The sequence below is a fragment of the Panicum virgatum genome, chromosome 5K (genome assembly GCF_016808335.1).
Source record: "Panicum virgatum strain AP13 chromosome 5K, P.virgatum_v5, whole genome shotgun sequence".
Taxonomy (NCBI): domain Eukaryota; kingdom Viridiplantae; phylum Streptophyta; class Magnoliopsida; order Poales; family Poaceae; genus Panicum; species Panicum virgatum.
In genome coordinates, this window is record NC_053140.1 from 44,576,376 (window position 1) to 44,592,366 (window position 15,991).

The following is a 15,991-nucleotide window of genomic DNA, read 5'->3' on the forward strand; positions in this document are numbered from 1 at the left end:
ACTGCCCCTTCGATTTCTCGCACTGCTCACACGCCTGGGTCTTCCCACTCTGATTCAACGCCAACTGGAATCCTTCACTAAGGCTCCTGCCATACCCACCGTTCTTCCATGCAGAATCATTTAGTGGATCAGGAGGGAGAACAGATTTGAGCAAGGGCACTTCGATTACTAATCCGCACTTCTGCCACCAATTCGTGTTCCGGAACGGCACGTCTTGCTCCAAGAACACGAAGGACAGCCCGATCGACGGCTGCCCGACATCGAATCTGCAGGTGGTGGCGTTCGATTCTGACGGCTGAGACGGCAAGTCGGAGAGGAAGTTGCAGTTGAAGAAGAAGAGGAGGTCGACCGTGGTGTTAGGATAGAAGAGCCATTCGAAGCTCCGGAGCGTCACGTTGTGGTCGGTTCTGGGGCAGCCGTTCCTCCAGTCGAGGACCTCGGGATCGACGAGCTGGACTGTGAGGTTGTCGTTGTCGTAGTCGTAGTCGATGTGCGTGACGGTGTACTTGCCGCTCTCGAGCTCCAGAAACGCCTGGTCTTCCTCGCACTGGATCTCCAGGCCGGGGTAGCCGCAGTACGAGCTGGTGTTCCCCAGCAGATCCCCCGTCCTGATGTAGAACGGGTAGCTGATGCTGAAGCCGCCGCAAGTGTAATTCTGCCGCAAGCACATGGAGGGGTCGTAGCGGCCGCCGTCGCCGTCCCCGCTGGAAGGGACGCCATGGGAGGCGGCGACCAAGACGGCGAGGAGGAGAAGCGGCAGCCGGCGGCGAGCTAGCAAGAGATCCATGGCCGAACAGGTTACTTTTCCTAGCTTCTTGGTCTGGTGACCACCCCGCCTCCGTTTGTTATAAGGTGGACATGGCGGCGAAGCGATGTGAGGAGCGCGTGGTTGACTGTGACCAGTTGCCGGAGCCTCGCAAGTCGCAAGATGCCAATTGCGAAGTCAGGTGGTGGCGCCTACCTCCCGTCGCTGCACACCCGCGTGGTTTTCATTGGCTGCCGCCCGTGGCGGAAAGGTCCTCGGTCTTGGTTCTGGATGAATGGGATCGGTATTTCCTGTACGAATCTTTTTTCTGAATATAAAACTTGTACGAATGCTCGCTAGAAGGTGTTGTGTTCAACGTGCCGGTGTGGTCAGCAATTGCAGAGGCACCGTTAATTAGAGGTGTCAAACAAAAGTACTTGACAAAACTAACTTCAGAATCTCTGCGTTAGGAACCCTCACGAATTTAATGAGGTATTTGATCGCGTGATTAGATAATGATTACTGTATTATCACTGTAGCCAATCATTGATTAATTACCGTCATTAGATTCGTCGCAAAAGTTATACTCATCTGCAAAGAGGTTTTGCAAATAAACTTCATTTAGTACTTCATACATGCAAAATTCTTTTCTCGACTTACATATTCTAAATCTTTAAACACAATCAAACAAGGCCAGAGTCTGCCGCACTAGTAAACGGAAGGGACCCAGTCGGCTCTGTTTTGGGAACCTCCGCAGTGAAGACTGCAAGTGAACACAAGCTATGCTTTTGATTCGGGCCAAACCAAAGCGTTTGGGGTACTCGCGTCGCGTGGCGTGGCGGTCTCTGCTCTCACGGCCAGTGTGCTGTCGATCCAATAAGGAGCCTGAAGCAACAGTCTCACGTACGTGTTCTAGATGTGCAAGGAGGACATGGAGTAAACGGTTCTGGCCAGTTGCCTAAGACTGTCTCCAACAGTCAGAAGACAAATGCGATACCCATTCTCAGGTATAGGTCGCGCACACAAAGATCCAAAACTCGTCATCTCCAACAGCCCAGCCCCAAATCCCACCTCCCTGCAAGCGTCGCCCGTCATCCAGTCATGGGCCCACCTTATCCGTCGTCCGCAGTGCTTGCGCCCATTTGGGTTGAGGAGAGAGAGACCTATATTTGCCTCTCCTCTCACCTTGGACCCAAAATGCCTAGCCTATTTGGGTGCTCCATTGGAGAGCATTTCTAGTACCCAAACCACTATTCAAGACCTCAATTTGGGTTTGGGTCACGCTGTTGGAGATAGCCTAACAGAGCCACTGCTAACTTGTCAGTTCAGTGACGCGAACCAGGTGTGCAAGGAAGTGTTTCACACATTCCGTAGTACGCCTGCTAATGGGGTTGAACCCACCCCAAATCCGCCCCTACCCATATTTTAAGAGCCCTAACTACCACCCGCCCCGACCCACCCCGTTGGCCCAATGCCCCAACCCGCCCCAACTCGAAGTCACGATGGAAGATGATATGCGACTTACGTGCCGATCTACTACCATAGCGTCCCAACCCGTCTATGTCGTCAACCCAACCCGCCCCAACCCATTTCATAGTGTCACCCGTTTCCACCCATCCAATAGTACTCGTATTAAAACCCACCCAAAAACCTCATCAAGCCCCGCCCCATTAGCAGGAGTATTCTGTAGTCGTGGTAGGTAGTAACGTGACCCTTGTTTCAGAGTTCAAACGGAAGCAAGGAGCCAAGGACATTCCGGTTCACCTCACCGCAAAACGCTAGCTGTGGAGCGCAGCAGGCCACCGTGCCGCGCTGGCGCTTGATGATGAATCTCGTTCATGACAAGGGGGTGTAATTCTTGTCGCACAAGGAAAGGGAATAGGAACCGGAATTCCTACCTTTCCCACCTACCCTACCCACGTAGTATTTGTCAGGCAAACCAACTATAGTACTTGGGGACCAGGTCAAGTCAAACGTGCGCGGCGTTGGTAAGGTGAAAGCGACGGAAGCAGAACAGAGCAGGAGAGAAGAAAAGAATTGAAGAAGCATCAAAGCCGGCATGCAACCGGATCGCGTGGTCTGACCGTCTGATCACTGGCGATCCCAGAAGTTGAGGGAGTGAAACCGAAGGATACCCCGCCACCTGATCCGGGCGGGCTGGTCCTTGAACCCCGCGCAGCTGCCTTTGTTCCCAAAAAAAAAAAATCCAGGCCACGGCGGTGCGAGGTAGCAACTTAGGACGCAAGAGGTTGGTTTTGGGTCCGCCTCAACCGACTCAACCTAGCGGAAAATGTTTGCATAGGGAGCAATCTAAAAATTAAATACCGAGTTACCCAAAACTCATTGGATTACCTAAAATCTTGCGTATCCTGCAGTCCATTCCCCTATTTTCAGTCTCGCGCATCGCCCTCTCCCTACCATGCTCCAGCCAGCGGTAACGACAGAGAAGAAGCTTCAAGGAAGAGCCGATCAATCGACAGTGCTCGAGGTTCTTGAGCGCCCAGCCGTAGATGCCTTCCAGTCACCGCCGCCAGGAAGTTCGCGCTCGCCTTCGCGCTCAGGTGCGCCTACATCCTCACCCCGATCCTCAACTACCTCGACGCGGCCTCCCGTCAGCCCCGCACTCAACACGGTTGTCGCCGCCGCCCTCGTCATCCTCCCAGCCGCATACCTGCTCGGTCTCGCCCTTGTCTACCTCCACGTGACCCCAGGGGCCACTAGGCGCCTCGCTGCCCTAGCCTACGTTGTGGCATCCGCCTCGCTCACCGCGTTCATGTTCTTGAGCCTCTCTAGCGCAAGCTGTGGTTGCTCGCAGCCGCAGCTGCCGAGCTCGAGGGCAAGGGTGGAGGCGCAACCATCGCGGTCTGGGATGGCGAGGATGGGCCAGACATGGCCGGCAAGGTGTGAATGGTTGGAAATCTTTTCTTCCTCTGCGCCGCCACCAACCTGGCGTCCCTGGCCGTCGTGCTCCGGGCCTCCGACCTGCTCATGGCCGCCGCATCGATCCACTAGGGATTGGGGACTGAGAAGATTTGTGTGGAGGAGGAGCGGCATGTCGCAGGTGGGAGCCGGACGCGCCGGCGCCAGGCCGAGCCACGGAGTGCAGGGAGGAGGCGCGGCGCCGGGAGGAGAGATTGGGATTGGGCCGGTTACCCGAACGACCTAGATTTCTTGGCACCAAGTTGACATCAATGGGCCTACTTAATAGGTTTTTTAAAACTTTAAGTTTTGGGTACTAAGTTATTAGATTGACCCGGTAAAATCTGCATCTTGAGTAGTAGCGGCCGAAAAAGAAGATGAGGTTGCCTTGCGAGCTAGTGACCCCTGGCCGAAGCCAGGCCCGACTTTTTTTTTTTGAGAGGGTCAGGCCCGACTCAAGGGCCATGTAGGAGAGGCGACTGCCGGGGGCTCAAGGAAAAAGGGGCCCAACAACCCATATATAAAGCATGCTTTCTAGAATTTCAATCATCGTATCTTTTACTTTAAAGTTGACCAAGGCATCGAAAAAACAGTGGAGACGCGACTTCTATCTTCTGAGATCGTGGTGTCGTAAACTCGTAGGCGTCACCATCGATAGAATCCAAATAGCTAAAACTAAATGAGCAAATTAGAGAAAAGATCTCCAGCCGCCGGCCACCAGACATTTGTTAAATGCAGTGTGCTTGCATGTGCCCTACTGCCCTCGCACTTAACCTAATTGCCTGTGGTACTTGAAGTAGATGCCCATCATATCAATCGCACCCTTCATCTTGAATTTAGTGAGTTATTTCATTAGTCGTTTATTTAGCATATTAGATCTTCAATTCATAAACTTTAGACTAATTTTATTTTGACGTTTTTGTCTGTACTATCAGCATTTTTCTTCAAAATTTAATATGTATTATTAGCACTACTATATTTTTTCCATATTATAAATGAGAAAATATTTAGTCTCAAGGGACTATAATTTCTAGTTCGCTCAGGGGACAGCCGGCCCTGGCGGAAGCTGACGTTGCGGCGAACGCTGGGGCAGCTGCCGCCGCCGGAGCTGATTGTTAGAATATATTTTTACTAAATAATCTAGAAGCTATTTGGGTTATATATTCCTACGTGGTCAGCAACTACATAACTGCAGTACACTAAACAGCAGGGACCAAGTCCGCGCTGCTATGTAAACCACTGAAATCAAAGTGAACTTTTCTCCAAAAGAAAGAAAAAGATATCAAAGTGAACATAAATCATGCTTTCACTTTCTCGCAAAGGAAAGAAAAACGCAAGCATACTTTCATTACCGACCTCAACCCCGCAAACACGTCTTTAGATAGACCAGTTTTGCCGTCTCCTTTCGTTTTGTTTGTTTTTTTTTTGGAAAAAATAGATCAGTTTTGCGGTCGCTCCATCAAAGAGCCTGCATCACGTGTTCCAGACGTGCAGGAAAAAAAAATCGTCTGCCTGCTAAAGCCACCCAATGATGCAATGCTAACTCTCCAATCGATCCTCTGCTCTACGAAATGCTCGACGCAAACCAGGTGTCGGTTCGTTCAGTATGCTGGTCCTTATTCCGCACTGAAAAAGCAGGGACGGTCCGGTTCTCTGCTCTACAAAATGGTGGAGCACGGCATGCCGCCTGATCAACCTCGTTCATTAAAAAGAAAAAAAAATCTGATTTTCAACATTCAATTACAAAACTAAACGATATAGACCATCCAATTGTCAAAATAATTTGACTTTTTGAGTGGTTTTGAAGGTGGTTTGTATTTTTTTAAAAAAATAAAAAAAATCTAGCTACACCTAAAAAATCAAAACTAATTTATTTTAAATATAAAAATATGAAACTAGTATCAAAATTTTTCTAAAAATGTAATATATCTATTATTGCTCATTTGGATCTTAGTAATTTAAAAATAATCGGGATAACTACCTAAGGGTTAAATTTGTCCGGTTTCAACAGTTGGATGGCCTCTGTTATTCGATTTTGTAGTTGAAGATTGAAAATTAGACTTTTATGATAGTTCCAGGATGTAAACCAATTTTTTTCCTAAAAAGAGCACAGATTTGGTGCACAAGCAGAGAAGGGGCCATCCTTGTCGACTGATGAAGACATGAAACCGAGTTTTCAGTTTCATACCTATCCTGGCACTCATTTTGCAGGCAAACCCAGGTACCCAACCAATTTTAGGCTAGGTCATCAGGCCAAAACCATTAGTATCTCGAGGCAAGTAGCAATGATGAAGAGCAGTGAACTGAAGGACACGCGCACAATGGCCACCGGGCACAGGAAAGCTAGCTACGAGATGAAAATCACCAATACAACCGGAAATCTGGAGATGCGTGGTGTGGCGATTGCAAAAATGGAGCGAGTGAAATGGAATGATCGGTTTTGGAGGACTTAATTGGTTTGCAGTCCGGGTTGCCCACCTTGCCGTTGGAGCAGAGGAGGGGGGCGGAAGGCTGCAAACCATCGTTGCCGACTGATGAAGACATGAAACAGAGTTTTCAGTTTCGCACCTATCCGGGCACTAATTTTGCGGGCAAACCCAGGTACCCAACCAGTTTTAGACTAGGTCATCTGCCAACCATTCACCATTATCTCGAGGCAAGCAGCAATGATGAGGAGCAGTGAACTGAAGGACGCGCGCACAGTGGCGACGGGGCACAGGGAGACTAGCTACGACCTACGAGATGAAAATCACCGATGCAACCGGGAATCCGGAGATGCGTGGTGTGGCGATTGCAGAAAGAGAATGGAGCGAGTCAAATGAAATGATCACCATTCCAACTCGAACCCGTACCAAAGCACCTCAGCGTATCCGCCCATCACCAGCATGGACCGGTTACTTGCCATCAGAAACTCGCTCCTCACTGGCACGGAGACGACCTCGCTGCAGTGCCCATCCTGATCCAGCTCGTGCTCTTGGGCTTTAACATGATCGTCAGGTGTAAAGACGAAGGAAGCTCCCTCGCCAAACGGACCCATGAGGCTGCAGTTAATCTTGTATGTGACCAGGTCAGGCGGCACCGCCACACCAGGAACGCCGGTTGAGTAGCAACCGAAGTAGAAGGTGAGGTTGTCGTTGGAGCTGGTGTTGTTGTGCAGCCAGAGCTTGTCGAAGCTGAGGTCGTGGTGGACAGCGGGGCAGCTGCCGCCGGCGAGCACGTCGCTGTCCGCCAGGATGATGGTGTTACTGTCGTAGGAGATGTTCAGGATGGTGTAGTTGTGATCGCCGAGAAAGATGACTGGCGTCTCCTTCGGCCCCTCGCCCTGGCAGGAGATCATCAGATCGGTGTAGCCGCAGGAGTAGGGAGTATTGTAACTGTAACCGGGTATGTCTCTGACTGTGGTGGAGAGGTAGAAGGGATATTTGATTGATATGTTGCCGCACATAGACGATTCCCGGCACATGGAAGCGTCGTAGGTGGTCGGGAGCAGGGCAGGGTCGCCATGAGCGGCGGCAATATGGACGGCGAGGAAGACGAAGAGGAGGGCGAGGGAGCGTGGTAGGTGAGCAGCCATGGCGGCGAGAAGGCGAGGCGGGCTCATCTGGCTGCCTTGTGCCCTCGTTAGCTCCAGTCGGGCCCGCGTTCGGTTTCTTGCGAGGGACCTGCGGCCGCCGCCGTTTATAGCGCCCGCCCGTAGACTTGACTTGGATGGGGTCTTTCGGAGAAGGCTGGTTTGTGGTGGGGGCACGCGAGAGAGCACGGATTGAGACGGAGACGCTCGGAGACTTAGACTCTGCGTCTCGCTGGGTCGTGCGTGCCAAGCCGGTCGATCAGTGATCACCGGCTGCTTGCAAGTTGGAGGACGTCACTGCTGGGCTTTGGTTGGTCCAGGCGAAGATACGTTCTCCAATTGGGTACGATTTCAGTTGACTTCCACATGGACCATACCTATCAAAAACATACTAGTACAGCCTAGCACTGGACTCGGGGTGCATTTTTAATGTCTTTCTCCAGAAGAACATTTGTTAATTGATTCTCCAAAATCCAAACAACTGTTTCGAAAAAGAGAAAAAGAAGAAGAAGAAGAAGAAAGAATCACATAACTGGTTCCCATGCATCTGAGAAAATCGTAATATGCTGGTTACCCGCTTGGGCGATGTATGGATGTGTTTCACTTTTTCTGAAGATGGTTATCCAGAACCTAATTAATTAATTCCACTGTATCAACTTGTATGATACAGTATACGTTCTATGTTAAGAGGTCATCGCTCCGGTTGTTAGTTAACACTTCAAATCGTCACAGCACAAAGCGCCACTACCGGAAACTGACAATTCGCCGTGTGTCTCCATTTTCGCCGTGTGCGAAACAACGGGCACACAGCAAAATTCATCTGTGCCGTGCGCCGCAAAGAAAATACACGGCGAACGTACAGTACACGACGAAGTATGTCTTTTGTTGTGTGCCATAGGCCCGCACACGGTGAAGACACCTCTTTGCCATGTGTCATAGTCCGGTACAAGGCAAAGCCTCGAAATCAGGTAGTGCGCGTCGGAGTCCGGACGGTGGAGGCAGGCGCCTTCAGCCATAGTAGTAGCAACGCTTTATATCGCCAGGACGGAGTCAATTTGAAAAAGGAGCGGAAAAGATTGTTTACGCGCAAGTTTCCGCATCGGATCGAATGGTTTAGGGTTAGTCTTCTTGACTCTGTAATGCCACTATGACTTGTAAAACGACAGAATTTTTTTGTATGACACACTTGTAGAATGACAGTGACTGTGCGGCAGGTGGCTGCACACTTCTATCGTTTGTCTACGCCACTAGTTAGCGTATACGTGCATGTCCCCGGCCTTTCCAACAAACTGCATTCAGCGAGCCCTTCAAGATGGTACTACTTTTACCAAGTTCTCCACCTGGCCACCGGGACTTGTCGTTTGAGACAAGCACATTCAATCAAACATGAACATGAGGGCTGTAGATCTTTTTTCCATTCAAAATTTGTTCATAGTGGTTCAATTGTTTAATAAAGTATTATAGGACAAATTATCGGTCATAGTTGTGGTTTAGAGACCATATTCTTGTCCGAAATGATAAATGGGTGTGATTCAGGCCTTGTATTGGTACCGAGCTCGTCCTCCCGCATGAGCTGGTGGGCTAGCCTTAATGGGCCAAAATCTAGGTGGGCCACAGCAAACAAAAGTTCCCGGCTGTACAAGCAACCATGCATTCATCAGTGATGAGAAATTGTTTTTATTTATGTTAGGAGTTCTTCTAAAAAAATTATGTTAGTAGGAGAAATACTATTTATATTTATATGGAATTGTCTCTGTCTCTGTCTACGATTGGTTTCGAAAAGGCTGTCAAACTCAGCAACGCTATTCGAACAATAAATGATTGCCACGGCGGATTTTTTTTTGACTTGTCACAGATTTAAATAAAAAAGATAAAGACACAAAGTTAGTATTACCTTGGAGATACAGCTTGGACCTTATATCTAAGGCTACGATAGTTTTCAACAAAAAGAAATATCTAAGGCTACAAAATACTGAGTGCCAATTGTACGAATGGACGAGCACACCGTAATAGTACCAATACTTTCGTTTCGCTATCCAGGCAATCATATCACCGAGAAATTAGGTCTCTGTGAACAGTTTTTAAAGGAAAAAAGTGTGTGAACAGTATTTATATATTGGAGGCTCGCAAAATCTCCTTTGTTGGCAGCAGGTCGCAACCTAATTAACCAGTGCGACGCTGATGTGTACAATACATACTAGCTAGTAGTTTGTTTGTTAATGTGGTCTAGTGTAGTTCTAAAAGGCACACAAGGTAGGTCTGAAATTTACTTAGTTGTTCATTAACTTATACTCCTAGTCTCCTACCTGTACTGGTGAGTTTTAGACAGACATATAAGACTTTTAAAATAGACATAAATATTATAACTTTTTTAATAAATACAGGACCTACTCATTCCATTCCACAAAAAATTAGAATACTAAAAGTTCTGAGAAAACTTAACTCTCTCTGTTTCAAAATATAGATAGTTTTAGCATTCAAAAATTGTCCTAGGATACATCTTTTTGGTTTCTAGGTGCTCAAGAACGGTAAAAATACCTCATCCGTCTACCCAAATCCAAATGGTGCCATCATGCAGGTTTAATTTTGTTGCATGTGTACATCTAGTGGGTGCAGTGCATGCATGCAGATAAATTTGTAAATTTAATCGCGCATGTAATCGAGCAGGCTAGAGCTAGATAAAGGAAAATTAGACTTTTAGTCGCTCTCCTATCTGTGTGAGAAAGTCTACAAATTTTTGCAGGACAAATTTTTTAATACTACAATTGTATTTTTTTATAGGATGGAGGGAGTATATCTAACCAAAACTTGTTTGTCCTCTCTCACCTCTCGTTCATTTTCTTACACAACAATATAACATTTCTCTAAAGTGTAATATATTTGGAAACGTAAGAGTAATAGCAAACATGGGTAATTTAGATATATATTTAATGGCTCTTTTACGTTATGTTTCATAATGGTAGACAAGGGCAATTTAGAAGCAAAATAGGTCAATAAGAGCTATTGTTAGTCTATGTAATAATAAGTGGTAGCAACTTTGGTTTTGGATCATTTCAAAGCTTTATCTATTTTTCTAATATGCCTAGTAAGAATTAACGTGAAGCTTTAAAGGGGTCTTTAATTACTACCCCCTTTGTTTCTTAAAATATAAGGTAAGTTAAGGTTCTTAAAAAAAGGAGAGCTGGTAGTCGCAAAAAAAAAGGAGAGCTGGTCCTAAACTTCGGTTACTCTCAGCAAGTCTCTTTCACTCGGCATGTCAGTGGCGACCGGTGAAGGTGACATTCCAGTATGAATGGAGCAACCTTTCAAGACACCATACCGATCCCAACCAATGTGAGCTATTTGCTCATCCCTCGATCTTCTGAATACTTGTAGAAGATCACGGGAGGCGTGCGCGAGGTCCGCAACTCTGAGTGTACACTGGACTTGCCGCTGAAGTCTCGTTACCACCAAAGACCAAACCAAACCAGACCAGACGTAACACCTTATTAAAAAAAACAGGCGTAACAAGCAACGGTGGTGTACTGGCCAGTGCGACGCTGCGTTCCATTCAACACGGAGTTGAAGGACCAATGGGCTCTCAACCCGTACGCCGGGTCATCGACAGAGATGAGAGCTCATGCTGCCAGTCATCAGCTGCATGCCATGAAACGAAACCAGCAACCAACCTTGCGAGCCTTCCAAGTCTCCCAGTCCTTTGCCAGTTTCTGGTTCTGAGGTGCTAGTACGAATGGCGTGTTGTTTGTGCTCCGATCCCACCAGTCCTCCTCCTGGTGACATCACGGAACCGTGTCCCCCTTTCTAGTTTTCACGGAACTGGCAATCTGGTGACATCACACGCATAATTTTCAAGCAGAGGTCCTGTTCCTGTCCAGGCAACAACTGAGCGCGGCGCAATTAACTGCTGGAAAACGGCTGTTAATTCTGGTGGTCGACGAAACTATGGAGAATTTGGACCCCCAGGCTGATTTCCTTCGCCTAATCTTTCCTACATTCAGTTTAGGGCAGTCCCAACCCAGACTCTATCATAGAGTTTAAACCTCCTATTTATTGTGTTTTGCTGATGTGACAGTATATTTATGAAAGAAAGAGGGAGAGAAATCAAGACTCCAAGTCTTATTTAGACTCCAAGTCTTCACGCAAATTAAGAATGAATGTGAGAGAGACAAGTATGCCATATAAACTAAAGTAACACACTTTGCATTGAGAAGTATAGTTTCTTGTGATGAAGTCTTTGAGGCTTAGACTCTATGAGTGGAGTCTGCATTGGGACTACCTTGCGCGCACAACCTCGTCTAACGATCAATCCCCATATCCGGACACTCAAAGCAAGCAAAATGATCAGAGGAAAAGTAAAGCGTGTCGGGAGAGGAGGAATCAATACGCACCGCAGCGGTCAGCAGTCGGCCCCCCGTCGCAGAAGCAGGTGAACCTCATCGCGCCGCCGTCGGTCTGGTTGTGCCGGTAGCCGCACCACCCGCCGGAGCGCTCGCACCCGCCGCACTGCCGCGAGTGCGCGTGGTACATCAGCTGGAACCCAGCCCTGACCATGTCACCCACCGCCGGGGGTGCTCCTGGCGGGCCGACCATCCCCATCTCCTCCTTGTGCGCGCCGAGCACCGGCGCCACCACCACCTCCTCGCACTCCGACTCGCGCGCCTCGGCGCCCGTGCCGCCGTCCGGCAGCACGTACGACCTCTTGCCACTGTATCCATAGCACCCACTCAATTCCCAGGCAGATGGCCAGGAAATGTTTTTGCTGCAGTTGTAGAGGAAGGTGATGTTGGAGTCGGATTGCGTGAGCCGCAGCCATGAGGTCGTGTAGTCGATGGTGAGGTTCACGTGGAGGCGCGGGCACCCGCCGGCCGCGGGCTCGTCGGAGTCGGCGTCGGCGTCGGAGACGGCGACGGTGTGCGTGTCGTAGTTGATGTTCCACACTCTGTAGCGGTGGGACTTGACGGGGAGGATCAGCGTGGGCGTGACGTTGGCCTCGCAGACGAGGCCGAGACCCGGGTAGCCGCAGTCGGACGTCGAGGCGTTGAGCAGCCAGAACGGGTACCGGACCACCTGGTCGCCGCAGGTGGCGGCGTTGCTGCATGGAGGAGGGAGGGCGTCGGCTACGGCGAGGAGGGACAGGGTGGGGAGGAGGAGGGGGAGAAACAGGGAGGCCATCGCGCGCGTGGTGTGAATGGGAAGCGGATCGGAGGGAGAGACCCGGAGCGTTGTTGTGCCGGGCGTCGGCGAGGTTGTGGACTTGTGGGTGCGTGAGAGTCAAGTGCGGGAGTTAGGATGACAGCGACCGGTTCCTCGATTCGATGTGGAAATTTCGAGCCACGACTGGACCGCGAGGGGACAGCCGGCGGCTGACGATGGGGCCTTGGCGCGGCACCGGCGTCCTTGCATCTCCCGTTATTCATGGGGGTACGGTGGCGATCGAGTTTAAGCTGCCGGCTTGCCGGTGAGTAGTCACCAGTATGCTCTAACATTTTGCAGGACGGCTAGATGAAGACGTGTTTATTGGTACATGTTTTCTGGTCTTGGTGTTTGTGGACTATGTACACTGGCAGAGGCTGATCGATTTTTCTTAGTAACGACACTTTATGGGCCAGGCCAACTAAGCTAGATTTTTGTTCGGGCCGGGCCAAGAGACAAGTTCCCTTAAAGATCCAAATTGTCACAAATGTTTGTTTCCATGTACTAAAAAAAAACAAATGTTTGTTTCCAAATTTTTTCAGCCAAATCCTTTAAACATTTTTTTGCAAAATACTTTCATGTGTTCCAATTTTCTTTTTCTTCAACTTTTGCTCTCCAATTTTGTCCCTAAATTTTGATTCCCTTTTTCTTTCAACAATTTTGTCCTAGAAATTTGGTTTCCTAATATTTATCTCTGCATTTTTCACCACTTTTGCTGTTCTGAATATTTTTTTTGTTTCATACCTTTTGTTTTTCTTTTTTTTGTTATATATTTTTTTATAATATTGATTAAATATATTTGTCATAGATTTGTTTTCCATAAATTAATAAATTCTTTATTACATCAATTTATCATATATTTTCATTTTGTATAAATTTATCTGTATAATTTCTTAGCATGTAGTTTGTTGGGAAATCTTTTTTGTGAATGTGCTATGTTAGATGAGAAGGGGGATCCATCATGAATATAAAAGAGAAATGTGGGTTGGGATGATCGAGGAGAACATGCATTAGTTGGCGTGTGATAACCGGAACATGCATAAGATTTGAAATCGAAATCGGGACAAAATGTTGATTCAAATGAAGGAAAAAATGAAAAAAAAGAACATTTGATCAGAATTGACCGTTCAAGTGCTAATATACCGTATGTTATTAGCCGGCCATGAGAGCATGATAGATAAGAGAGTTAACGCCTTGTGGAACAAATTTGAAAGGCGAAAATAATAGTCTTTTCAGAACGGAGGGAGTATATAATAACACGCACATATAATAATTGGCATATATGAACTACACTATTAATACCTAATCTAGTTGCCTTATCTTATTGTCGGTGTCCGGACCTCGCGGTCTAGCACCAACTAGTAAAGATGCTGCGTGAATCAGTCTCTAGATGGTTGATGCAAGAAGAGACACAGAGATACCGGGTTTATCCTGGTTCCGGCCAGCGAGGCCGTACATCCAGCAGAGGGGCTGGTATTGTATTATCTTACACCGGGGTGCTTGTAGTAGGGGGTACAAGCTCGAGCGAGAGAGGGAGAGAAGCTCCCAAGTCTCTGGATACGCTAGGGTTTGATTGAGGCAAGTGCCAGTACCAGGAGTGGCTAGTGCGTATACATTTGTGCGTGCTCAACTTGTTGCGCGTGCCTCCCCCGTGCTGAGGGGTCTGCCTCCTCCTTTTATAGACCAAGGAGGGGAGAATTACACATGTAGGACATCTACTGGGCTACCCTTCTCCCCCGATCCGGGGGAGAACAGTGGTTGTTCCTGTCGCTGAGCGCTGTGGGGCATGACGTCGGGCATGGTCGTCGTCCTCGCGAGTCCTTCGCCTGTGTTCAGGGCGTGTCCGCGTCCTGTGGCGCCAGTCGATGGCGTGGCAGTGACTGCGGAGTGCGCAGTGCCTTGCGTCGGATGAGGTAGGGTGTCGAGGGTGTTGAAGACACTGGTCTTGCCCCGGTCGAGAGCCATACGGTGTCCGAGGGTCGTCGCCCATGCCCGCCGAGGGTCCTGCAGGGGAGGAAAGTACCAGGGGTAGGCGGCACAGTAGCGTGATGGTGTCAGGCAAGTCCACACAGGGCGCCGCAAACCTGCCCCGCGCCGGGAATAGCGACACAGTGGTAGGCGCATGCTGACGAGACGCCGGTCACGCCCGCTGTGTGGTGTGGTGGCTAACACCAGCTGACACCTCCTGACCCCATCTGACCCCCGCCCCATGCCGTGGAGTGGTTGGCGAATTAATGTGCCCCGTCCCGTCTGGTGGTTGGGCCGCCGCCCCAGTCTGCCGAGGGTGGTCTCGAGCGAGGAGGAGTTTTCCCCGTGCCGAGGCCCCACGGGGGGCTCGGCCGATGGGGTCTCGAGTGAGGCGGGGATTGCCTGCGCTTCGAGGGTCCTTGGCGGGGAGCCCTCGAGCGAGGCGAAGATTGCTCCGCGGCTAGCGAGGCCTCGATTTGGCGCATTAGCTTAATTAAGTGTAATTTGACAGACTGTTTCCAACCCACATGCGCAGAAGGTACCCGCATGAAATATTCTTACCAAAAATAGTAATTAATCTTAAATTGCTTACAGAACAGCTTTTAATTTAGAATTAACATAAGAAATGATAGCAGCGGAAGAGAGAGTCTAAACTGTGGAAAATTTTCAATGGGAAAAAAAGCAAATGAAATCAAGTAAAGAAAAACTACGACGGCACGAGGACGTCACATCGAGCCCACTGATGAGAATCCGGGTTAGCTTCTACACCTAAAAACAATTTAACAACAAACCCTGAGTATACTAATACTCAGCAAGGCTTACCCGACCAGTGGGTATAACTTAGCCTACATACCTAGACATGCATGGCATTTGGCTGGTGGTTTGTTTTGCAGAAATAGCAACTAGAGGTGTCTCCTTACTTTCAATGTTTTAGCCGCATATTTTATATAGATAGACTCTCACTAATGTTTGCCTATCTACACACGCATGTTGGAGCATCCAATTAAGATTCAGAATAGTATCCATTTTTATATCTCTAATATCCTAACTCATTCGCTACGAGGTGACAAAGAGATCAAGGCCCTCATATCCGCGAGACACGGCGAATCGATCCGATTTAACCTTGCAAGGTGGACCTAACCAACACGGCACGCAAAAGCCCCGTCGGACCCCACGCACCAACATTTCCCCTCCCCGCCTCGAACTACAGGAACCAGCCTAACGACATATAGTCAGCCGAGCTCAACGTGAGACCACCAAAAGTAAACATATGCATCCCAATTCTCCGCGACTACTCAACTCGCCCCAGGAGTTGGGTGCGGATTCCTGTACTTTCGAAGCAAAGCAGTACTCGGCTTACCGGTTTCGACTACCTCCTACTCCCGGCATGCGGTTAGTACAATTCAATCCCCGATCAGCACTGCCACAGCGACCGGTCCTTAACCGACACGGACGGGGCTAAGACACCCAGGAATCCTGCCCTGCTGCCAAACCTAATACCATCATCCCCGCCCGGTCTCACATCTCCCTATCCATTTCAATCCATTTCTCAAATACTGAAGTATAAAGATAATAATGTATCTTGCGAGTAACCG

The 15,991-nt window shown here is 48.8% G+C and overlaps 3 protein-coding genes across 3 annotated transcripts; all 3 read right to left on the minus strand.

Annotated features, from left to right (window-relative positions):
- Positions 1 to 128: 128 nt before the first annotated feature.
- LOC120707675 lies at positions 129 to 2,170 on the minus strand. Its single transcript, XM_039992634.1, has 2 exons — positions 350 to 2,170; positions 129 to 266 (listed from the first exon to the last, which is right to left on the minus strand). Exons 1-2 carry the CDS (start codon positions 785 to 787, stop codon positions 129 to 131), a joined length of 576 nt encoding a protein of 191 aa, XP_039848568.1. The 5' UTR covers positions 788 to 2,170.
- Positions 2,171 to 4,090: 1,920 nt separating this feature from the next.
- Positions 4,091 to 7,327, minus strand: LOC120707674. The gene has a single exon (XM_039992632.1). The coding sequence runs from the start codon at positions 7,263 to 7,265 to the stop codon at positions 6,492 to 6,494; it is 774 nt and encodes a 257-aa protein (XP_039848566.1). The 5' UTR covers positions 7,266 to 7,327; the 3' UTR covers positions 4,091 to 6,491.
- LOC120707673 (LEAF RUST 10 DISEASE-RESISTANCE LOCUS RECEPTOR-LIKE PROTEIN KINASE-like 1.2) lies at positions 6,472 to 12,481 on the minus strand. Its single transcript, XM_039992631.1, has 2 exons — positions 11,624 to 12,481; positions 6,472 to 11,102 (listed from the first exon to the last, which is right to left on the minus strand). Exons 1-2 carry the CDS (start codon positions 12,405 to 12,407, stop codon positions 11,044 to 11,046), a joined length of 843 nt encoding a protein of 280 aa, XP_039848565.1. The 5' UTR covers positions 12,408 to 12,481; the 3' UTR covers positions 6,472 to 11,043.
- Positions 12,482 to 15,991: the final 3,510 nt, after the last annotated feature.

What these genes read in the sequence shown, in the direction of transcription:
- LOC120707675 (XM_039992634.1), bottom strand. Translation starts at nt 787, where the DNA reads ATGGATCTCTTGCTAGCTCGCCGCCGGCTGCCGCTTCTCCTCCTCGCC. An exon ending in TCTTCTATCCTAACACCACG is followed by an intron (nt 267 to 349) that starts GTCGACCTCCTC and finishes CACCACCTGCAG; the next exon opens with ATTCGATGTCGGGCAGCCGT.
- LOC120707674 (XM_039992632.1), bottom strand. Translation starts at nt 7,265, where the DNA reads ATGAGCCCGCCTCGCCTTCTCGCCGCCATGGCTGCTCACCTACCACGC.
- LOC120707673 (XM_039992631.1), bottom strand. Translation starts at nt 12,407, where the DNA reads ATGGCCTCCCTGTTTCTCCCCCTCCTCCTCCCCACCCTGTCCCTCCTC. An exon ending in GCCGACTGCTGACCGCTGCG is followed by an intron (nt 11,103 to 11,623) that starts GTGCGTATTGAT and finishes TTGCCTGGACAG; the next exon opens with GAACAGGACCTCTGCTTGAA.